Source organism: Ciconia boyciana, chromosome 5 (genome assembly GCF_034638445.1).
Source record: "Ciconia boyciana chromosome 5, ASM3463844v1, whole genome shotgun sequence".
NCBI lineage: Eukaryota > Metazoa > Chordata > Aves > Ciconiiformes > Ciconiidae > Ciconia > Ciconia boyciana.
Window position 1 is genome coordinate 82,003,655 of NC_132938.1, and position 25,350 is coordinate 82,029,004.

Here is a 25,350-nt window from a genome sequence, read left to right on the forward strand (position 1 = left end):
ACCTTAGTATTTGAGTATTCAAGCATATTCTGTTCAGTCATTCTCTTTTCCTTTTTCTGTATAACTTCATATTTTTCTTTTTTGGCCAGCTGTAGTTAGGTATGCTTGAATCTTTCTTGATCTTTTACCATAAATCAACGGTCTATTCTTTATTAATTTTGAAGTTTCTGTTTTTCTTCTCCTGTTTTTTGCTAACTTATTTTCTATGACACGTGATTCTTGAGCATGTCAATGCAATCTTGAGTAGAAAGGCTGCATTCATTATCCTCATTCCATTTATGGGGCATCAAGAAATTACTTTTTTATTTAATCTTCCAAGGGAAGCCTCTGGCAAATCAGTATTAGAACCAAATTCTTAGGAGTCTGCTCAGAGCCCTGACTAAAAAAAATACATCCTTTCCACCCATCATATAGGCAACATCTGTTCATTCATATTAAAATTACTAGCTACATGGGAACATGTGTGTGAAAACTCACACACAAATACTATTCAAAGTGCTGAATGCTATCAACAGATATTACCCAAGTGCATTCAACATGTACCAAAAAGAAGATAGATCTAGGTCACGCGCCTCTCTCTCCATGTGCAATTGTTTACTGTTGTGCTCATGACAGTGCTTTGACCAGGAAACCATATGGCAGAGCAGTCCCTATAAAGGGACACCTTCCATTGGAAATGTCCCCTCGGCAGCAGCAGCGAGAGCCTCTGAACATCTCCTCCGGCCTGAAGCAGCTATTATCCATCTCTTCTGGAAAAGCGCAGCAGGCCAGAAAGACACAACCCAAGACAGAGCTGGATCACGCTACATTAAGGACTCACCCTCCCATTCAAGTCCACGGGGCTTGTTTAATTAAGACAATGTAGCACAATTCCAGGACATATATATCACAGCAGTTTGAATTCATCCTGTCTGGAGACAACCAGTGAGCAGCACTGGGGAAAAAATGTCCTCCATCAGATTCATTCAATTAAGTCAAGTAGCAAATGCCTGGTAACAGGTCTCTGTACATGGCACAGAACATCCAGTGCTAACAATAAGTGTGTTTAAAACTAGAATACTGTATAAAAGAATACCTGTGAAAACAATTTCCGATTCTGGTAGGGTTGTGGGTTGGTTTTTTTTTAATTTAGAAAACTCCATTTATTTTTCCAGCATCAGGAAAAGCCTTTATGAAGACTTTTTGAGGGATTATGCTTCATGAAAGTATCATTTTTACAATTATTTCTCTTACCATGCTCAAAATCCTAACATTAAAGACATTACTTTATCCTCTTATACACATGAAAAGGCTGATAAATGTACGAAGAAATCATCCAGTTAGGTCATTATGAAAGGAGTTTGCTAAATTTTTGAGCAATGGAATTACAACATTTCTTATCTTTAATGGAAGTAGAGCATGGGGAGTAATTGACCATCAGTTGTCCTGAGAGAGCTCTTTAGCAGTTGCTTTGGGGCAAAAAGCATAATAAAGAAAATATTTTAAAAATCTTGGAGCCAGGCAGCTGGAAGATATTTTCCATTTCTCTCTCTCATCTTAAAATGTAATGAAGGTATAGACAAACCTATTCATTTTATAAACCTATTCGTTCAGCTCCTGCTCTCTACTTACTTTATGCTGTCCATCATAAATTTCTAGCATCAAACAGCAAAAAACCCTCCAGTTTCCCAGGTCTGGGCAAGCAAAGACATGGAGCTAGGCAGGCTTAGGATGGACTCTGACAAATCAAAACCTTTTACAAACTTGTCTGTGTTCCTAATGATCAGGGAACATGCTACAGAAGGGGATTGAGAAAAGCATCTCACACAGGCCCAGCTATGCTTCCTGAAACTCTTCAACCAAGGTAGTTCCTAGCTGCACTGCTCAATCAGATCACTCTCTTCTTGTTCTGCTCACGTATCCCAGGAAGATTAAGCTAAGGGCCATTATCTTGCCTATAGACAGTAAGCGCTAAGAAAATTTAATCTGAAATTAATCTACTCCTGAAGCATGACTTGTTTTTCTCATCATCTTAGCTCACACCATTACTGCAAAAATGGTATTCGCGGTCATCGAGTGACGCACTAGGACTCAATTTGAACACTGTTAGCTCAATGATTTACTTTGAGAATGTCACAAGCTGACTAGATGCTTCAGAAAGATGCAGTTTCTTCATCAGAGATAGTCCTCATCTATACCATCTGTTCAGTTCTTCATAGCTACAGACAGTTGCCATAGTTAAGGTAGCATTTACAAACATTACATTATTTATTTGATAAATTGTTCCTAATCCTAAACAGAGGAAATAATAGGCATCTCAAATATATGTTAGGATAGGTTGGTCAATGAATCTATGGTGCTAACAGTGTGTCTGTTTGGGAGGGCAGAGGAGACAGGGACAGTTAGCTCGGAAAACAAACCATCATCTAGCTAGTTTGCAGTATGTTGTTCACGGCGCATCTAGCACATGTTGTTTACAGCTCTGCAATCCCAGCAGGCAGGGAGCTGCCTCTACAGCCTCGCCCAGACCAGGGAGAGAAGAACTGCCCCTCCGTCAGTCTCCGCAACATCACCACGTTCTCTGGTACGTTTTGGAAGAGCAGACAAGCTTCACGTCAGTGGAAATGAACAGGGCTCTTTTTACAGTTGGTTTGCCTGCCAGGACAAGGTGAATTTCCCCAATTCAAATGTATGTTCCAAACTTTTGATTTAAATTCTTTCTGATCACATAAAGAATGAGTTCTGATCACATAAAGAATGAGTTCAGAAGCCTGGCGTAAGCTATCTGCAAAGTTTTAGCCAGCAAATAACCACGAAAAGCAATTCTATAAATAAAGTCTGTGAGAAATTATCTGCCTCGTTACTGCTCACCAAATTCAACTCCAACATATGACATAATATTTCTACACTTTGAAAAATTTCTGAAACGGTTTATTAAAGCACACTAGGAATTCCTAAAAGATTTCAGTCAACAACAATGCGAGTTCCTGTATCACACAATGAGTATATAACAACTTCAATGTGTTATTTACTTTTCTTTTACTTACCATTGAATGCTATGTAAGGCTCAATTTGATTGATTTGTCAGGCTTAGATGTTTTGGAATCACTGCCTAACATCTCAGATCTATCTTATAAAATTTCACCAAATAACTTTCAGAAGGGAGAAGGGAAAATAGCATCATACCTGAGATTGTGCATTAATATTGGCTCCTTCCTTAACCAGAACTTTGACGACTTCAGCTTGTCCTGCTAAGGATGCGATGTGCAGGGCTGTATTCCCTTTCTGTTACAGGGAGGGAAAACAGGAAAGACATTAACCTTCTCTAGGAATAATTTCAGCCAGCAGTTCTTTATAACATTCATTTTTTGAGTACCATTTTACCTTACAGTTCCATGATGTTCCATAAACATCACAGGGGATAGAACTGGTAGCTGCAGCCATGAAGATTTCTTGAGTGGTTGTGTAACATCCTAACATAACTTTTGAGTGAAATTATGAAATGTGATTGGGGCATGGGACAAAATTCTAGGTAAAGTTTAGTACAGGCTAGCGGGTTTTTTCCATTCAGGTCCAGAGATCATGCCCTGTAGAAGGTTGCTGAAATCTAGGAGTCCTAAAATTCAAGCTGTGAATCACATGTAAAAGTGCGATTTCCCAGTACAAGACCCAAAAGGAAGATCTGACTGTTAAGTAACGGAAACCAACCTTTTAAACACAGAAGATAAACCTTTTTTCTGTTCTCTAATTGGCATAAAATTAAAATGCATCTTTTCAAAAGGTGTTAACTTTAAGTTAAGAGACACACTGCACAATAAAAATCGTCTCTCACAAAACACCAGCAGTGCAGCAGACCACTGCTTTTGTAAGAGCCTTGTATTTTTTCCAGGCCACTCTCTCATCCTGAGAGCAATATTTAAATGGCTTGAATAAACAAACAAGGTTCATAAAACCAGAACAAAACCCCAAAGTCCTATCGAGAAGCTGGTGGTTCTACCAACAGCTTCACTGAGAGGTGACTTAAAGATATTTTTTGAAGGAGGGAACTTCTGTTTTTCCGTCACTGATGGAAATCACAAGTTCAGCAAGAACGCTCCGAGCTGAGGACCAAGCGTTAACCTTGATGGAGATCCTGCGCATCAGAAATCGTAAAAAATAAGAGAGCTGCAGGGACACGGCGGTGGTAACTGAATGCAAAGGCTGAGCACAGCCAGCCAGCCTAGACACTAGGAGTCAAACACTACATGGTTCAAGCCAACAAATCTGGCCCATCACAAGGAATTTACCACCCATAGACAAATAACATACTGATTGAATGTTTTTGACGTATGCCTGCCCGTGGAAATTATCACACAGGTGTTTTTTCCATTGTGCCCTTGAGTGAAAAGGCTCTGGATATGATACAGTCAGTTACCAATTTTCACAGATTTGAAAAAAATCTCCTGTTTTGAGCTATATTCACTCGCTCTATAATGGGGACCAGTCATTGGAAATAATGAAAAATCTGGCATTGCTAAAACCTTTTAATGCTTCCCTTGTAAACAGATTGTACAAATAATAACCTTTCCCTCTTCATTTACTACCAATGAGCTTCAGCAAAGAACACAGACTCGCAGGCCATAATAGAAATAACATTTTAAATACCGGTGAGGTATTGATATTACCTTATTTTGTACTTTAATATTTTTTTCCTTAATTTCTCCCATGTATTTGACGGCTTCTTTTTGTGAATAAACTTACAGACGTGCACGAATTACCTTAGTGGCAGAATCCACAGCCGACCCTCTTTCCAATAATTCTTGTACCAGTCCCACATGGCCTTCTTTAGCCGCCAGGTGCAGAGCATTGAGTCCATTCTGTAAGCACAAGGGCCATATCAATTACAAATATCAGCTCTGAAGATACACATTCCTACCTTACCCTGGTATAAGAAGAAGATTAGTAGCTGGAATGCTATTACATCTCTTAGCTGACTGTCTACATAAGTCAGATATTTTGGACTTGGCTAGTTAAGCCAAGGCACTGTGTGACAAACTTCTCCGATAACTTTTTTCTCATAGCAACAAAGACATCAAAACAAACCGTATTTTGCAAGTATCCATAAGAGGTTCCTTCCTTTCTGATAGTTTCGCATTTCCCCAGACTACTACCTTGGCTATCTCCACGGAGCCCATTATTTCAAAATTTGAGTGTGTATCTCTTTACTGTAACCTTATCTAGCCCCACTGAGGTATTATCAACACAGAGAAATCGCAGGACTTAGCCAAATTTACACAGGATATATCTACTCAATCAGGATTATTCCAGGCTGATGTAGCTGTCCTGAACCCTGGATTCTCCTCTGGGATAACTGGTATCAAACAGAAAACCAAAAGCACAAGTAGACCCAAATGGTACTCGATTAGATGTGGCTTGCAAATTATATTGATCCTTGACTTAGTACCTCTGCTGGTTTCTGATGAGCAAGTCTTCACTGAACTTTGAGGTTTTGTAACCTCATTCAAACAGGGGAAGAAAATTAATGAAATAAGAGCTACGATTTTCAAAAAAAGCAACCTAAGAAAGTTAGCGTCTAAATCCTTTTCACATTAAATGGAATAGGATACTTTATCTCTCATAAATTCCAGCCATGGAAACTGCATCTTCCTCTTCCTAGTATCCCTATTCCACCTAAGGGAAAAATATAAAATGACAGTCTATTGTAACTGAATTGCCAACCTATTTTTCACAATCCTACGGTATTTGTCATGGTACATCAGGTAGGTGACAGCAACAGATACTGCCATTGCCCTCCAGCATTCTCCCGTTTTTCATATTGCAAGCATCATAAGCGATCCTCAGGTATTTGAGTAACTTGCAGCAAGTTTAGCACTGTGTAATTTTTATCACTTTACTTGTCTCTAAGCAGTTCATAGTCATTTAAATTGCAAAATAAACAAGCAGCTTTCTGGTCTTTTATTTGTCCATCCACAGAGGCAGTTCAAGCTTGTAATTCCCAGTAGGATTTTAAAGCACTTAGCACTTCACAGAAGGCATTTAATGGGAGTGGGTCCAATGGCTGCAGACACAGCAATCCAAATGCATTTCTGAAGTAACACCATTTAATTCCACATTCATGTAAGCAGCACAGGCAGATTTTGTGGTCAAGTTCAGAAGTGCAACTACGAGAAAAGCAAAGGAACTGACGGAAGGCTACATTCACAAGCTGCCAAAAGAAGAAGACTACCCTTACGCAGCCTGGTAGTTAGGAAACGTTAATGAGAAATGTGGTTTCAAGCCCCATTACGCGGGTAAAGCAGCAGCAACCAGATCTTCCTTATTCCAGAGGAACACTCTTACTACTGAGCTGCAGAGTCCAGGGGTGGCAGCAGTGCCATGCCCTGGATCAAGGATAAATTCTTAGCCAAAATTATGTGGTGAGGTTGACCATAATCAGCAAGCTGAGGAACACTGTACATGTCAGGGAGCTGAAAACATTTCAGAAAGCTCTAATCTTCCTTGGTTTTTAATCTCAGCTGAGTATTAAATAACCATAATTACTACCTACAGTGGTGGAAAGCTTTGAAATAGTATTTTGCGGGGAAACACACAGTGTTCTTCTCATTGTTTGAGAACAAAGACCTGTTCTCATATCTAATCTCCCAGACTCAGTCATCAACACTTTCTGTGAGAGTATGAACGGTAACTTTGACTCCTTACAGTTGTACAAAGGTGATGACATGTTATTAACCTTTTTCACTCTTTGCGAGCAGACTGAAGTCCACAAACAGCACAGAAAGCGCAATATTGCATGGCCCACACGAATTATGCGCACACACATGCCTCTAAATGCAAGAAGTTGAGGGCAAGCTTCTTTTTTAGTCTACCATGTGCCAAAGTATGGAGAAAGCAAGGCTCGTCGCAGTGCTTGAATGAGTAGCAATCTCCTAAAATACCTGTATTCGTACCTCTAAGACTCGTATCTAACGACACCACATTAAGCAGCTGAAAGCTAATATTGTTGCATAGATTATGTGAGTTTCTTTGTAACATAGGACATCTTTATTCATTAAAACATAAGCAAAATGAATGCATGAGGTCCAGTAAAAAGGTTACAGAAAGAAACTATAGCCTAAATACGAGTCCTACTGTACACATTCAAATTCCGTAATTCCTTAAATAGAGTAAGCCGGGGCAAGCAGTAGCAGAAGCAAGCACTGCGCTTTAAATGTTGAGGGCCAGCGCGACTGAAGCGTTAAATCAAGCTTTGTTCCTCCACAGTCAGAACCAATGCTGTGATTATTTCCCAACCCACATGGCTGATCCCTGCTATTTATGATGACGGAAGCTCAGATTTAATCAATGCAACTCCTCCGTTCCTGTCAACTGGATTCTTGTATTTTAGAACAACAAAGGTTTCTGACACTTCCCTTCTTCTCTCCCATGCCTACCAAAAAGTTGGGGAGGGGGGGAGATGAAATTACTTGTCTGCTAAGCAAAACTGTACAGCATAGGGACTGCTCCTCCCCACAAAGCATACGTATACCATAACTACCTTTCTTTTAGAGGCTCATTTGTAATTCTAACTCTCATAAAAGAACATAATACTAACCTTTCGAAGCTTGGTTCTTCAAGTGTTTCCCTGCAGAGCCTGACTCCCTTAGTTCTTTTTCTCTTCTACCACTGAGCCAGAGGCGTCAACATTTTGTATCCCGTAGAGTGCTACAAATGTGCACGCATACCACTACTGCTCACAGCACTTATTATAGTGTCACCCTACATACTTTCACCACACCAGAAAAGCCCACAGATTTCTTGTACGTCATAGAAATCACCAACCTTTTCTAAGCCAATCAAAAGTCAGTGACTTTTTTCCTGTAAAACAGGCACTAAGTCTTACTGCTATTGTCTGAAAATCACCCAAGGAAGTCCATGCTACTTCTGCCTTTGTATTCAGTTGCCTCATGGAGTGATCCTCATGGAATGGAGGTTCTTCAGCCGCTGCCCGGTTCAGCGTCAATCCTGCTGGGCCCTTTACTCCTTCTGGGACATCACCCAGATCGATGTGACGTCCAACAGCAATAACAGCTTATGCTATTCCTGCCTAACCCTGTTATGCCAAAGCAAACCGACCCCACAGAAAGGCAACGCCTTGGCAGAGCATCAGATCAACCTATAGTTCAAAGAACATTTTAAATCAGCGAAGTCAGCGCTGCTACCCAGAAGTGCTTCCGCTTCTCCTGTCCTCTCTTCTGCTCATTTCTATCCCCAGCCACCTTTCTGCAGATCAGGACCCTCAATCGTTCGGTGTGAGGCTGCACACATGCTTCTGCCAGCACAGGAGAGCACACGGCACGGAAGCATGACCACCAAGCCAGGGCAAGGCCAGGATCGCTTCTTCTGTAGCGGTATTGACTTATTAAAAAGACAAAATACAGCCCCAGCAGTTGTCTTGCATTATTGCGGCTTCACTGACAAACCGCATACCAAAGCTGCGATATGGGCACAGTGCGAGCTTTTGCACCCTCCCCTCTAAGCTCAGCTGTGACAGGTATGGACGATAACCTGGTAGTCCTAGAAAGCTTTACTCACCTGCTGCTGAGACTTAGCGAGAAGTATAAGGAACATAAAAAGGTATAGATGTATAGGGGGAAGAAAAGTGTTTGAAGGAGGTGGGGAAAAATTCTTTATACAACTGAACATTTGCTTGTGTTACTTCAGTATATAATGGTCTTGGCACTAAAGAAAACAACCTTTGTTAAATATAATGATTCCTACTTCCCTGGAGTTCACTTCCATTTGAAGGTATTCATTAAGTACTTAATATCTTTAAGAACACTAGGAAGCAAGAATGTATATTAACAAAATTAAGCCTCATCTTTCCTTTACGCTAAGAGTCTGACCCCTTGTAACTCCCATCCACTCTGATGGAAGCTGGGATGCAACACTTTCCAGGAAGATTTGCCAACATTTGAGTTTCCAATTACTCTTGCCTTTGCCACACAAGGTTAGAATGGCATTTAAGCAACTTACAGGAAAACATCATGAAAGTCAACAAAAATAAAACAACACAAAAATCTATTTTTTTAATGTTTCGACCATTCTCTTGAAGCTTGAAACAATGCACTTTGACCAATTTCCTTCCACTGATGCTGTGTTCACAGGCTTATATATATACTAACAGGCCAATAGCAAAGCATAAGCTACAAACACAGTGAAAATTAAAAAACCATTGTGATTAACTCTGCATGGTCACGCTAACTCCTTCACGTGTTTTGCCAGACTTAAGAAGGCATCTGCACCCACCAGTAGAGGCTGAGACTAAAAAGCAGGATCATAGTCTTTGTTAAACTCAAATACTTTTCCCTGTCCCTTTAACAGATGTCAGTCTAAGGTTGCCGCAATTTCTCTCCTCCGAATAAATCTCTTGGGGAAGTAAAAAGCGTGTGTGGTCAACCTCTTTTCAAGAACGATTTGCGAGAGGGCACATTAGAGAGCTGGGCATGGCCTTCTCAAGTCCAAAGGTTTGTGGAAGTTTTTCCCAGAAATATCACAAAGAAATAAAGTGGAGAGTTGAAAAAAGAAAAATAGTTTCAGATTATGAAAATTCTCCTTTTATGTTGCTTTATAGCCTATGAATTCACGAAAATGAATTAACCTACCGAGTGACACGAACGTGTGATACTGTCACCCTCATTATGACTGCAGTGCTACTTCAGTCTATAGTTAGCACTACTGGGAGCGTTAGCTGCTTTCCATTTAGACTAAATGAGGGAGTAATTAATAGCTGGTGCTCTGTCTCACTGTAACTGAAGCAATAAAGACACCAATCAAATTATAAAGCAGCCAACAAAATGAGAGCAAAAGCCAAACAGAACTAAGTTTTAAAGAGCCTTGGAGCTGGAGGCCCCCAAAACTACTTAATATTTCAATCCTGTTCTGTTCAAGGTATCAGACTTCACAGAGATTCCTTGTGAATACAGAAGATTTCTTCAAAACCAATGCCAAAATCCATCAAATTTTTCCTTCCAAGAAAGTAACTCTATCACCATGAAAACCAACAAGCCTCCAAAGACAAGATGGGGAAATGTTACTTTATGTTGCCTTTTGGATTACCAATTCTGTTTCAAAACGCAGCAGACAGCCGATGAACCCTTAGACTTGTCAGATTTTGGGGTCTAACTTCTCCTAGAACTACGGGCTGCACAAATGCATGCTGTAAAATTAAAGTTCATTTTGCTAGTCCACATTTTGAACATTGATTCAGAAGCAAGTCGTTTATCTCTTGCTACATTAACTAGAAAAAGCAAGCATGTCCTAACATAACTACATTTTTAACATAAGGGAAATAGCTTTAAAGGAAGCAGAGATTTACAATGGCTATCAGTTTTTCACCCTATAAAATACCAGTAATTAGATTTTTTTTAAGGGACTTTTTAAAAAAACAGAGGAATTTTGTCCCCTGACATTTCTAACTCTCTCCAGAAATAAATAGAAATAATTTATGATTTTCAGAATAGATGATGGTGCTCGAATTCAGATTAAAGTAAGCAACTCCACAGTAATTTAACTTGATATGAAGGTAGCATTCACAAAGCATAATTAAGTAATAACTAATTATTCACTATATAACTATATTAATAACTGTAACTAATCCCTGTATTCTGTATATCCAGAAACATTAAGTTCCATCAGATTTTGGAAACAGTTAAACTGGGGAAATACTTTGATTATCTACAAAGACAGATCTCTCTGAAAACTTAGGATCTGAGAAACACACTAAAACTGAAGAAAGCATCTTCTTGTGTTATCTCTGTTCAGAAAAGCTTACTCTCAACATTATGTACTGTTTTCTGAGATGGGATCCAGTCTAAAGACAGCATTATACTGAGGAAAAAAGATCCTGTATATACAAGGCTTCATTTTTGAAAGAGCATTCACCTATCTCACTCTTAAAAATAAAATACCCCCCCTGCGTTTTGCACAGTGTGTTAGCTTTTCCCCTTAGACAGCTGGACCACGACCACGTAGACACCATGCAAACCCCTTGGAGGAGGAGGAATAACTCCAAGGCTGCAGTAGCAGGTGCCATGGCTTATTCACTATTCCCTAACCTCCAGAAGAGGAGCCTGCTCCCACTCCTAATAAAATTTACAATACACCAGGGATGCTTAATCAATAGAAGCTGAGGGTCTTAGCTATGAAAAAGCTTCGTGAGCAATTTTATATGGCACCAGAATCGGAGTCTGCAAGAAGCTGAAGTGCCTGTTTGTGCTCAACGGATGGTGAAGGCTAAGAAATGGGGCTCACTACTCCTGGCAATGCAGGATGCCCTTCTCGGTTCATTCTTTGTACTTGGGAACTCCCATAGAGTGATCAATGTCTTCAGGGAAACACATTAGCCAGTGCACAGAGGGAAGTTTTCCTGGCTAACAGGGCTGAGACAATCCAAATTAGAGATTAATTTCATTCATAGATCTGAAGGGGTTATTTTAGCATTTTTTGGTTTCTACTGTTTGTCAAGAGCTCAAAACACTTCACAGAGTCTAGAAAATTCCTGAGTTAACTCAACCCAGATGTCAGGTAGAATTACTTAATTAAATCATGTTAATATGGGAGTTTTCTGTTTTGCACACTACTCAACCACTTTTTTCACCCTAATAAGTGCAGGTATAAGTCCAGCTTTGATCTTAACCACAGTGCAAACCCATAGATTCTGAAAGTTGGTGGTGTTGCCATCTATCATCCAGGAACGCTTTATCTATTTCAAGCCACTAAGAAATTACGCAGCATCTATTCTGATGTTTGCATTCATCTGGCTCTGATTTCACCTATACAGTGCAAGAGCTTTGCCAGCCAGCTGCAGATGGGAAGCGCTTTCCACAGAAGATAAATCTGCAGCAACCCTAGTCGTATTCCTCTCATAGCAAGCAAGAGAATATGAACGCTGGAAAAAAAAACCTTGTAATGTTTCCAAGTAATTATCATATTCACTATGCTCTGTCCTTGGAGTTTTTGTTAATATTGGTGCTTATAATCAAGACATAAAATTTGCTAGATCTATTTGAATATAAGAACTTGAGTCTAGATTTACTCTCTCCTAACTGGGAAACTTGAAGTTCGCCAGGTTGTGCCCCATATAATTCGGCAAGTTTTTTCTTGACAGTAAAGTCTTTAAATGGAAACTTTCTTCTAGACAGTAAGACAAGATTCTTTCCATATGTTTTCAATAAGCAGCACATGGAAAGCCCCAGTTCTTATCCTGCTCATCATTAAATTCCTTGGCACAGACAACAGAACTGCTCTCACTTTTGTGTCCTAACTTCCATTTGACACATGCCTACTTTAATCATCTCCAGCTTTTCTTCAGCAGGGAAGGTAATGTCTCAAAATATTTTAGATTATTTCATTTCTTATTCTTCCATCTACTTTTTTTTCAAAAATAAATAATGGCCACAATTGTGGAGGTTTTAATTAGTTTTGACATTTTTCCAGTCTGAATGTCAGCATATTATTATCAGAAAAGGAGCAAGGAATTTTATGGAGGCTTTCTTGGTGGTATAGATAATATTTGGATAGTATAAAGCTCCAGTTCAGGAAAATAGCCTTCTTCAGACTAGCACTTAGCTGCATACTTAAATTAAATTAATTAAGACTTAAATGTAGTTTTAAAATTGAACACATAGCTAATTTTCCACAGAATTAAGGACTTGGAGATCTTGAGAATACCAAGAAACTTTGAAAATCTGTCCCTCACACCCCAAATTCCCCTGTCAGGCTGTCTCTCTGTGCGCCTGCGCCCTAGCCCCCAGCCCTTACATGCTGTCTGCGCTAGGTCTCCCTACAGCAGCCTGGGCACCCCACGCCATGCACCACCTGCCCGCGGTCTTCTCCTGGTCCACATAGGTGCACCACGTCCCGAAGACACAGCGCGTGCGTGTTCGTTTTCTCTGGGTGAAAGTTCCGAAAAGAACACGAATTCTGTTCCACAGGCTATTAAAGAAGAGGGATTTTTCAAATTTGCCACAAGTAGGTTGTGCACAATGTGGCTCACGGCCCGAGACAAGGCTTATGGGATCAAGGTTTGCTTGGATATACTGGAGGACTACGAGGAGCAGCAGCACCCCCAGCGCAGGCTCTTCCTGCTGCGTGAGGAGAGCGGTCCCTGCACTGAACATCCCCTGAAGCGCTCCCAGGTCTCATCTCAAGAGATAACCAGCTGCTTTACGCCAGAAGGAGCCTGAGAGCCAAGTAATACATGTACAGCGTGGATGATTAGGGAACCAGGGCTCAGGCGTGAAACTGGGGAGGCAGGTCATTTAACAGCGTAGGCACACTCACTATGTTCCCAAACGCAGCCAAAGCACAGGAGTTTTTCTCATAATTGTTATGTGCAGGGATACGGGAGTAGAACCAGGGATGCCACACCAGTGACACCTTTCATTAACAGTTGTTATTCACAGAACCCTTGCCCAAGACAGACAGCACAGTCAATCTATGTCAGGGGCAGCATGGTCACAGACTCCTCCTCTGCTCCCAAACTTTCCCTGAATACCTGCATCTTGTTACCAGGAACTCTTCCCCTTTACAGCTCTTCCACTGTTGGAGTCAAACAGAATAAACTGTGCTGCCAACGAGTTGGACCTGACGCTGCAGTCTGTGAAGGTGAACAGTCTCTGAAGTTTTTACTTAGATGGTGCACGGAAGGTTTAGCCCATCTCATGATGCATGAGTTACAAACCAGAGCTTATGTGACATTTCTGTTGAATGATTTACTGATTTTAATGTTGTTTAAAAACAAACTTTAAGAGATTTTACTTTCAAAATTCATAGCCATTATCCAGTTAGTGGTCATTTTGATTAAATCTGGCTAAGAGTTAGGGGAAAGTTGGACACCATCCAGCCTGAGCTTCCAAGTCCCCCTTCAAAGAAATGCCATTGATTTCACTAGAAGGTCAAGATATTTTTCAGGACTGATGCAGACAGTTACTTGCATATTTATTTTAAGTCACGTTTACAGTCCTATTAAATTTGATGGTACTAGTCACTTAAATAAGCATTGCAAATGTAGGTCCCTAGGCTATAAAGCAGAAGTAATTGGATTTATATGACTTACAAAAGAGCCAGGCTAAAGCATTCTACCACGTTACAGTCATATCAATGGTGAAACTTTAACAGCGTATTTTTACAGCAGTAATAACTTTCCTGAAAGGGGAGGTAGTATTTTAAGCAGAAAATGTAAGTACCTTTTTATAACAATATGTGAAACAATTTATGTTATTGATAAGATTGACCAGTGATAAAAACATATTTAAGTTTCCAGTTTTCTGAAACAAAGTAAAAAACCATGGCTACCCTCTAACCATCTGAGGGTAATCAGAATTGCATTGCTAATGCAAGTGAGCTACAAGACTTTAATCTGCTTGGACACAAGTGAGCTAGTCAGCTAAAAATACCACCCACTGAATGTTTACTTACCGGCTGAGATCTCACAAAAATAGCAAGGGAAACCTCAGACTTCCGCACCTCAGGTCACAGGGGATCAGGTGCTTTGTGTGGGATGGCTAAGGAAAATCAATTGGCTGACCATACTGCCTTCAGCGTGATAAAGTAGTATATAATATTTCTATAATGCCCAGACTGCCCAGTGCTCTTTCTACTATGTGAGTGCACATTTTGAATTGGATTCCATCTTGCTCTTGGTGAAACAATTACCTCTACAGTTCCAGCAACTGCTCCTAAGGGAGGAGGACTGGCACTGCGGAGTGCTAAACCTCCTCCTGCTTCCTTTGAACGTCAAAATGAAGAAGAGTTTTAGAACCCACGGAAGATATATCAGGTTGTGCACTAACTACACAGTTGCAAAAAATTCCTCCTAAAATTTTATGAAGGCCAAGATAGGATTTGGGCATTAAACAACCAACAGACCAAGAAAGTCTTCATTAGAACTGAACCACTGAAGTCAAAGATGCACCAGAAATGCGAAAGAGACCGCTTAAAATGGTACAAAGCTCCTTCTTAGAATAATAGGTTTACGGTACACCACAAGTAAGCCAAAGGAAGAAGATGTATAAATACTGCATTTGAAAAAATCTTTACAACTCTTTCTGCCCCTTGAAAGTAATCCCCTTCCAGGTTTCTGAAGCAATTTACTAATAATTTTCATGCAAGTGGCTTCCAGATATCAAAGAAGAAAGCAAAAGTTTCATTTCTTCACTGAGGGTTCAGAGATCCAGTAATTGCAACCCAAATTCCAGAGACTGGGGAATTTGCCATCAGCACCGCTGGCAGGGTACTGCTCCAGAGCGTACTGCCCAACGACTTTGTTAAAATTCTTTCAGGAAAAGGAGGACTTGCAATTTCAGGTGGGATTTATTGCTCTTGCTACCAAAGAAAACCCAGGCTTTCATAGCATTTCTTTGCTACCGAAGAAATCCATAGCTTCTAAAGCCCACGTTCATATCAGAGCAGGAAACAACTCAAGCTTTCAGTCTGATGACTGACTTGGAAAATGTGCACCTTTCACCTTAGTTGTTCAAAAAAAATTAGAAATACTGTTTCAACAGCCTTTCTCCTTCTAGCTGCCTTGGAGAGCAATTTATTAGCTGTCACAGCTTAATGGAGTCATAATATAATTTCCCTACTAATTCTAAAGATAAATACAGCTTTATTTCCTAAATATTTTATTTATTTATAATAGGTATGTCCACAGCAACTAGCAGCTGAGCACCTGGACACAATTTACATTAGGAGATGCAACTGTGTCTCAAGACACAGTAAGGAAAATCTTTATTATTTCTGATCTTATAGTGATCAGAAGAGGTAAGACAATATGGATGTTTTCTCCATACAAAACCTAAAATACTATTTTTTCCTTCAATTTTTTCCACTATCCAGTACTAGTATATTCTATCCCTACACATTTCCTGAAAGATAGAGCAGCTCCAAATGTCTTACACCTGAAACATACTCGGCCAAAAAGGGAGTATTTCTGATTAAATCAAAATGTAAAAGTAATGTGAATGACAGTGGGAAGATTAGATTCACAATGGAATTATCTTTCTTTTCTTCAGTAAAGCACATACTTTCCATCATTTTTGTCTTTAGGTTATTTAGTGATACTTAGATGATACTTTTCACCACAAAATAGAAAAAAAATTGAAAAACCCAATTTGAACAGAGTATTGTGTACAAGCAAATAATATTTTCGTTCTAAAATTTGTTTACTAAAGTATTAACTGAATGATCTGGAAAAAAAAACCATTAATAAAATCTACAGATAATGTGCAAATTTACCTATTTATTTCGCTAACAACTGCTCTCTTTGGTATGAATTATTCAATTGCTATCCCATTCCCCCAGCATTCACATTAATTTAATGAGCAAGCCAAGCAATAATAAGCCCAGAAAACTAAGCATAAAACTGAAAACACAGACTATATTTCTTTAGTTTGGAGAAACATGTATCAACATATTGCAAATAGGGCCAGGATAGTTTCTTTAAGACTAGTAAAAAAGTTGTTACAAATTTAGACCTGTAATTTCTTTTTTTAAGTTTTGCTTAAATAGTATTGCTATTACTATCATATGAATAAGAGTGTGTCTTGGGATAGAAACCCCAGACTAAAAATGTCCCCATGCTACAGGGCTTAAACATAATACACTGAATATGAAAAAAATGATGTTTACAAGAAACTTCTTTAGGTGACTGCAAAATGTTTTGCAATTCAATTTCAAAATCCACTCAAACACTACCGCATTGATCTTTGCAAATTGTTGCCTGAAAAACATAGTTAGTCTCCATCAGCTTCACTTTTCTTATTCATTCAAGCACACCTCACCTTAAAACTTCCAAGCAATGTATTCACACATAAGCTAAGGATACCATTTTTTATACATGCCTTTCAACTTTTTCCTCGGCTCTGCCAAGGATGCCAGTCCACTCTGTCCTTTAGACAAATGTTTGCACCAAGAAATTTGTAACTTTCTTTTAAACTAAACACCTATGAAGATGCCAGAAAAGAGGTCTTCAAAATAGCTTTTAAAAAAAACCCAACCAAACAAAAAAAACCAAACAAAACCAAAACCAACCCCTGACAGCTGGCATGCTGTGGAATTTATTAATCACAGTCATCTCACTGCCATCCTCTGCTCATTTGTCAATTTGTTGTAATACCTATTGCTCTTCAACCCCCATTTGCACTGCAAGTTCTCTGGTGAAAGGCGTATCTTCCGTTAAAATGGGGATGCCCATTACAGGGGCAAGCCTCGTAACAATTAATACATGGATACCATAAATAAACAGCAATAACTAACGGAGCAAAAAATACAAGTGTTGGCATAGCCTCACTTCTCCAGAGAAACAAAAGAATGAGAGACTCTCTGCATGGGAAAGAAAACCAGATAACGGGTGGGCCTCGGCTTTCCAAGTCTCCTCTTCAGACAGAGAGTTGCATCTCGCTCTGTCACAGCAACACAAAACCAAGCAGACTGGGAGCGAGGTGGGGTTTGCTGAACACAGACGCCTCAGGACATCTAAACTGTAGCTTTCTACAAAGAAACCAACCAGAATCACCGACAACCTTCAAGTTGATATCCAGGCATATTTTATCACAGTATTTACCTGTATCTAAAGAACACTACTTAATAGCTTCCTCAACTAGAACTTTTTTTTTTTTGCATAACTTGAGTATTTTGAAGAATACAACTAAATTTAGTGCCCACTGTTTCAACTGGAACTGGAACTTCACGACAGCAGGTCCATTAGTGTTAGACAACCAAAGCCTACCTTAAGTTTTGATTATAGGTACTTCACTAACATATATCCATGCCTGGGTGACACTGGCAAGAAAGAGGAGCCCAAAAAGGCTTAAACCACACTTTACTAAAGGCAGCACAATTTTATAGACTTTATCAGCTTCCTGTAGAAAGACACCACTGAAGAACAAGACTGAAAACATAGCTTGAGGTGAATCAAAACATCTGTATGAAGTAATCTAGCCTGAAGAAACCTAGGTTTTGAGGGGGGTTTCTTGCAACTCGCTCCTGCAAACTTCTGCCCTTCAAATATCTTACCTGATTACATGTGTTAATGTCTATTCCACTTTTCAGGTATTCCACTACTTTGTCCAGATTGCCAGCTCTGGCAGCTCGGAGGAAGCTTGCATTGCTGTCAGACTGTAAAAAGAGAAGAAAAAAAATCTCAAGTTAGCTCCTGCTTAAAAGAGAGCACAACTTCATCACCAGTGAAAGGTTTCCGCATTTTATGCTGCAGGAGATTAAAATTGTGAAGAAAACTGACTTTGCATTATATCTATATTAATTAGCATACACATACTTAAACAAGGCAATACTGGCACAAACAAACTGCACACCTGTCAGAGTGAGCAAAATAGTGCAATAATTGCTGAGGTTCAGAATTTCGCAAGAACCAAAGGAAAAAAAATAAATCATAAAATCATAGTAACTGATATTAGCAACAAGAAAAAAATATATGCATCAACTTGCTAGCCATAGTTTTCTGGGTGGTTTTTACATATATATTTATATATATTTAAAAAGTTTTATATATATAAAAAGTTATATATATATTAAAAACTGTGGAAATATATATATATATATACACACACAAAACTCTGGAAAATAATTGACCAATCCTGTTATTGGCTATGCTAATTAAGAAAACATACATTGGCTTTGGATTTGTACTTGGCATAAAAAGTTACATGACTACAGTTCATATTCATGCACACACTGACTTAACACAGAGGTACACACCAGAGAAAAAACAATATCCAAGAGCAAAAGAGTCCTATGGCTATATTTTATTACCTGTGACACAGAAGTGGGGCATGTTAAAGGGGGAAGAAAAAAAAAAAAAAGAAAAAAAAAGAAGTCGTCCCACAAACCGGGCAGCACTGCAAGTGTAGCTAACCATAGAGCAAAGCGGATGAAGTACTCAAGCCTGAGTATCTAAATCCAGGATAATGTTGTAAACATGCTCACTCCTAAACTGCCTGCATTCATACATTCGCATTTAAAGCCCCATTAGCGTTTATAGGTTAAAAAAAAAAAAAAAAAGCACATTTTCATTTTTCAGTTAGGTTGTAGGATGTACTGTTAAGCAAGGAAGCATGAAATGCATCAGCCCTCTTGCCTTTATTGACGATTATGACATGAAATTACATTGGCTATTTGAAACCAGCACGTACTTTGATGTTCACCCACATGGGAACCTACGCGCAGGTAAATTGGCTACTAATGCAACTGCAGATACCAGGAGAAGAAAGAAAGTCGTGCAACAGAAGTAATGATTAAACAGAATAGGCCTTTAGGAACGCACAGGGAGACAGTAACAATTTTCATACTTAAAATAAATAAATAGAGTAGGAGTGAGTTTCAAAAAGCAGACAAATAACTGTAAAAGCCTGTTTTGTGGGGACGTGATTAGAGGGGTACAGGAGGGCACGCATGCCATTGGACTAGTACTTGGCGTTCCACTGGAACACCTCCGATTGAGCGTGTTTCTCATCTAATTTCACCCCCCTGTCAGAAACACCAGGTGAAAACCATTCTTTCACATCATGAGAATATCCTAAAAGCCTCCTGCTTTCAGCTTATTAATACTGATCGACAAAGCCATTTATTTCAGTCACCCAATCCATTTCCATGCATTTATTTTGGTCACCTTACTTATCACGCTGTACTAACTCACTTCCCGATCCCCGATTCCAACCTATTTTAATCTGCAACAGATGGATGTCATCAAAACGATTCTTCTTACAACTGCGCTACATGCCAAGACAAAAATATTTCCTTTTAAATTCCTTTCGGCAAACTTCAGCACATTTTCCACATCTTTTTCTGTTAAGAAAACAGACTGTCTTTCTAAACACGCAGCAGGGTGAAGGGGAAGGTAGCGCAGGAATTCACGTTGACAGAACCCTTTTATAGCTGCAGGCTTCAGTCAGGCAAGCATTTGGATGAGGCTTGACACAGGGGCAGATTCTGGCAGGTACTTGAAAGAGATCCCTTCTAAGATCGAAGGACAGCTATCAGCGCTGCGCCATCTCCTGTGATGCGTACGTGCGCATAAAGACACAAAATTGTATTTTAATGTTTAAATGTCCTTGAAAAAATCAACTGTCTCGGTAAAAACATTAACCAAGAACAAGTATGTGAGCACGTGAGGGGCGAATCCGGACACTCTTGAAATTAATGGGAAAAGCATCTTTGCCCTCAATAGGACACACATTTTACCTTCTTTTTCCCCTTTTTTTTTAATCATGCTTTACTAGTACTACAATAATTTACCATGCCAAAACTGAGGTCATCTGTTTTTATACTTTTAAAAAGTTCAGCGAGAATGACGCAACAAACGGACATCTACAAATCCTGTTTTATCAGGGATGAACCAATCCTCGCTTGTTTTTCTTTCACGCGGAGTAACAGGAAAGGCTAACAACGTTAGTCTCAATTATTGCTGGAAGCTCAGACTGTAGCTAAGACCATACGACTATACTCCATTTGTTTCCGGCTAAGAAGATGCAAGCAGCGCTTTCCAAATATATTCTCATTTCCTTGATTCATACCTTTGTTATCTCAAAATTAAATTGCTGCAATGCCCATCACTTCAAGACACATTACGTATACCCGAATACCGATCACACTGCAGAATATGAACTTGTCTACAGGAAGAGTTATTATGAATTAACCCTTTGTGATTAACTCCCTGTACAGGCATTTTTATTCCAAAAGCATCTCTTGCTGCATACGTTCTCACTCTGAAATAACCGTGCTTGACTGTGAACAGAAGAGGAACAAAACTGCTAACATCCCAGTGAAACACAATGAGATCTTGATGCTTCATTTAGGTGCCTTTGAAAATCCTAGCCTACATGATCTTTGGCTTTTTATGAATTTTCTCACTGTAATGCGTACTGATTTCATATTAGAAGAATATGATTGTACCCATCTCTTCATAGCCTGGCCTCTCCTATTTCAAAACAGTTTCTCTCAGCCTTGCATGATGTTCTCCTTTATATCAAACTTGAACACACAAATAAAAGACATGAAGCAGCAATTCAGCTGCTTCATATACAAATTCACATACAAATACCAGTGAGAGTGCTTCCATGAAATACTCCAAAGAGTCAGCACTGTGTTTTAAAGCTTAGAAGTCCTTGGAGTTAGGAGTAGGCAGATCTGTATTTTCCTTCCTGGTTTGCCAACTCTAATTTTTCGGTAGGTCATCAGTAGTTTGTCCTTTTCCCCATTCTTTTAAGGTCTTTAAAAGGCATTTTTGTCAGTACTACTGTCTCAGCAATTTACTCACTTTAGCACGTTACAAAGTCAAACCCATTTTGACAAAATGGTCTCAGTAGTCAACAGCAGCAGTGTTCTGTAGTCTTACCATGCTAGGAAACCATGATTTTTGATCTGTGGGCTTTTCCAATTGATTCAGTAATCTCATGAAATATTTTGTTTCCTTACACGTAGATTTTTAGTTGAATTCATGACGCATTTCAGTGGCACAGAAGCTGGCATATTGGTCTTCACTAGTTTGTCGACTGGTGAAGACAAACTGTCAACAAACTGTCATTTGAAGATACTCTCTTTACAAGAAAGAGGAAAAAAACATGGAGCCAGGGTCCTTTGCACCATATGATATTTACCACGTCATCTCATCCTATGCACACACCCCTGAGTTTTGGTTTAGTGGGGTTTTTTTGTTGTTGTTGTTGTTGTTGTTTTTACAAGTTTTACACATGTATGCAGATCATGCTCAAAAGCAAGCACTCTACCGATAAGGAAAAGAAAGGTTTACAAGGGAAGAGTATGCCTTAAGCAGCTACCAGCAACCACGTGAACACGAGAACACGAGAGGCTTGCAATCTGGGAAACTGCAACGCTGACATGTTAATTTGCAAAGTCTCAGCTGGCATCTCCACATGCCACCCACAGCTCAGGTCAGGCAGAATTAAGGATCACTTCGTTTACATGTGGCCACTAAGGCTGGGCAATCTAATCAATATGTTATTAACATACTATTAGAATAAAGTATGAAGGATTGAAGAATACTTAGCTGATGTTTTATAGTATGGGACAAACTCACAATCTGTGGACTTTACAAGCTTTTTCTAATGTTCTACTCGGAGGCATCCAAACTGTTCTATGAAAAATGCACCGCTAACAGTAGGTAACATTAACATTTGACTGCTCCATAGAGAATTTTTCTTTTCACTACAATCGTGATAGAATCTGGACTATTTACTTGCAGTTCTACAGATACCAAATATTGATCACAGAGAAGGACAACAGTCACTGTAAAAAAAAAAAAAAAGCCACAAAAAACACAAAACCAAAAAAACAAACAAAACCCCACAACTTCCAATACATATGCAGTGAGAGAGTTCTACAAGTCTTTGATAACTACTTTTTTAAAAATTCTGGTTGCAATGCCATTGTAAAACATGCTGTAGATTTGTGAGGAATATTTGGTGTTATTGAACCTTATGCAAAGCTCCTATCTTTTAACTTAACTTTTCTTCTTTAACTTTTGACGGAGGATAAATAATGTCAGCCAGCAATGAGAATTTTCAGAGCACTATAAACAAACAAGCCACAATGTGAAAAAAATCACTATAACCTTAAGTACACTCACAGCAGAATGCTAATGTGTTCTTTGTAAGTACCTAGTTGTCAGACACTGCATAACAAAATATAAGAAATGATCGAGTGAATATATGATTAAAAAAAAAACCAAAACCAAAAAACAAAAAGACTGAGAGGCTGTGGATTCAACTTTTTTCTTGCTAACTGCAATGCCAGAATTTTGCCTGAATTTGAAACATATAGCTCAGGGAATCTCAGTAATTAAATCATACATGGAAATCAGTATTTTACTCAAATAGTTGGAAGCCTTCCCTTCCGGTTCCTCTGTCCTCGCTCTGGTTGCCTTTCCTGTCTCATAGCATACCACATCACTTACCGCACATAGCATGCGCCTGTTTCTCAAAGGCATTTTACAGAGATGCAAAAATAAATCGTGATGCGTAGTGTTGAAATCATATGCTGGACCAAACTCATAGGAATTTCTCCACATATTCAAATTTGCTGCTGAAAACCAGATTCATGCTTAAGAAGGAAAGATTGGGGGAGTAGGAAGCTTCAGTTTTCAAAAGACGGCTTTCATAATAACATTATCCAAATCAGCCAAATACTTGTTTGAAATCACATCTATAGTAAAATTATTCCTGCAGGTTGGCTTTTTTTTTTCCCCCTCCAAATAACATGAATGACCCCAGCCTGTCCATAGTCACAAATATCTCTGTGGGAGAACCGAGCCTAGCAATAAGGCCTACTGAACACTTCTCATCTGTTAAATACAGTTTATGACTTGGATGACAGCAAAACCAGAATTCAAAACTGATGTATAATAACCACATAGTAGTTTTGCACCTTAATTTAACATTTTTTGTTTGTATTTGTATTAAAGTGTCTATCTGAATACTAATAACCCTTTTAAACTTACTTTTCAAGCATCGACTCTGGGACGTACTGCTTTGAGTTTATAGAGAAAATTTATTTAGCTGTAAGTTTTGCAGAGGCTGGCCCTGATCAGGAGATGAGCAAAACCTGCTATTAACTTGTACACTTTATACAAATCAAGAAACTCAAATCATTAGCAGTTATAAAAACTTTCATGTTAAATTGAATCCTCCCTTATTATTGCACATAAAAGCAGCATTAAGACAGAATTTGTCAATACGGCAGTCTTCAGAGTTATCTGACAGCGTTAATGCAATTTATAAACTTCAGAGTTGTGAGGCAGTGTTAGTGCATCAGCTGTTTCTATAATTAGTAAAATGCTGATGGCTTGTTAACTCTTCTTCATTAAAAAGCTCTTAATTGACTGGTGGCTCATCACGTTAATATATTCAGGTAATACCTGGAATTGAGAATTCAGCTCACTGCAGAAGGAAAGTTGCATAATCTAAACTCAGGTTTTCACGGCTTCTTGATGTTTTGCAGTACTTAAAAGATGCAGGGTGAAAAATGACAGATATGTAAATACATTCCATTCAGTTTTTATTATGCCATACCTTCTAGAGTGTGGATTTACGCTCCTACCCTTGAGATAACCACTAAATTTTGTCCCAATTGGCTTGGTTATTCTCTGATTTCAGAAACCATCTGTTCAAACTAGCCATCATTTAATTGGGCGCAACTCTAAAAGTGGCACAGATGAGGTGTTACCATTACCCAACTCATTTGTCACATACGTATTTTTTGCCAGTATGGTAGCATTTTCCATACCAGCATTCAAATGTAAAAGATGGGACTTCAAAAGGAATGCTTCTTCCTTGCGGAACAGTTTCTGTAAACCTTGCCAGCTAGTTTTTCAGCGACTCAACATTTTATCTTTTGTACCCTGAATTTTTTCTTTTTTATTGAGCTGAAAGTGCTGCTGATCTCCAAAGGGCATCACAACAGAACAATGGTGACATTGTGAACTGCAAGCCCAAGATGCAGCTATGACTGCAAGAAGGCAAAGGATTTTCTTTTCTTCTTTTTCCCTTTTTTTTTTTTTTTTTTTTTTTAATTCAACTACCACAGCAGAATCGGAGCCTGCAGTTCTGATATGCATGCCAGAACGTTAAGCTAAATCTTGCACTTGCAATGGCACACGCTCAGTAATCTAACACTGGTAAATGAGTTAAATGAGATAACAACAGCTATAATGGAAACATATTTTCCCAGCTTTTAATGAAATAACATTCATCTTCTGAAAGAAAAGAAATACAACAGTGCTTTACTTTCAAAGCCACTTCCTTTGCTTATAAAAATGTATGTTTTCCTCCCATTAATTTACTGGAAGACATGAAGGAAGACAGATTAAATCGCAGATCTTAAGGAAATTTCCTTATCTAAGTTCCTGGACGAACAACGCGCCAAATTTTCTTATTGCAATTTCAAAAAAGTATTTTTATCATCCACCTTTTCCCATTCAAGCATGTATAGGCATTTCAAATCTAATTCATCCTGCTATGTACCTTTGGTTGTATAGAATTTGTTAACAAACAGTTGAACTGAAAAGCCCACTATTCTACAATAGCAGTCTTAACTAAACAAACATCTCTCTCTCATAATCTAAAGCATCTTCTTATCCAGGAAAAAGACACAACTGACCCTACAATAAACTAACATTTTTTAAGAAATGAGAAGCTGAATCATAGGAACTGTGAAGTGTGATGAGGAAGACAAGCTTTCAGAGACAAGAGATCACTAGCAAGTTAAGTATTCTCTACCAAGATGTAGCTAATAGCATCTAGCAATTAATTACTTTAATCTTGGGGGTCTGTCTCTCTAGGTTGATGATGATGGTTATAA

At 38.9% G+C, this 25,350-nt stretch overlaps 1 protein-coding gene across 13 annotated transcripts in view; it reads right to left on the reverse strand.

The window, feature by feature from the left end:
* Positions 1 to 25,350, reverse strand: part of ANK2 (ankyrin 2) — a 258,299-nt gene that overhangs the window by 143,398 nt on the left and 89,551 nt on the right. For all 13 annotated transcript variants that reach the window (XM_072861199.1, XM_072861198.1, XM_072861194.1 and 10 more), the window contains exons 2-4: positions 18,034 to 18,135; positions 4,737 to 4,835; positions 3,166 to 3,264 (exon numbers count right to left, since the gene is read on the reverse strand). In XM_072861199.1, the coding sequence (XP_072717300.1) occupies positions 3,166 to 3,264; positions 4,737 to 4,835; positions 18,034 to 18,135 (300 nt within the window). The remainder of the gene's footprint in view (positions 1 to 3,165; positions 3,265 to 4,736; positions 4,836 to 18,033; positions 18,136 to 25,350) is intronic.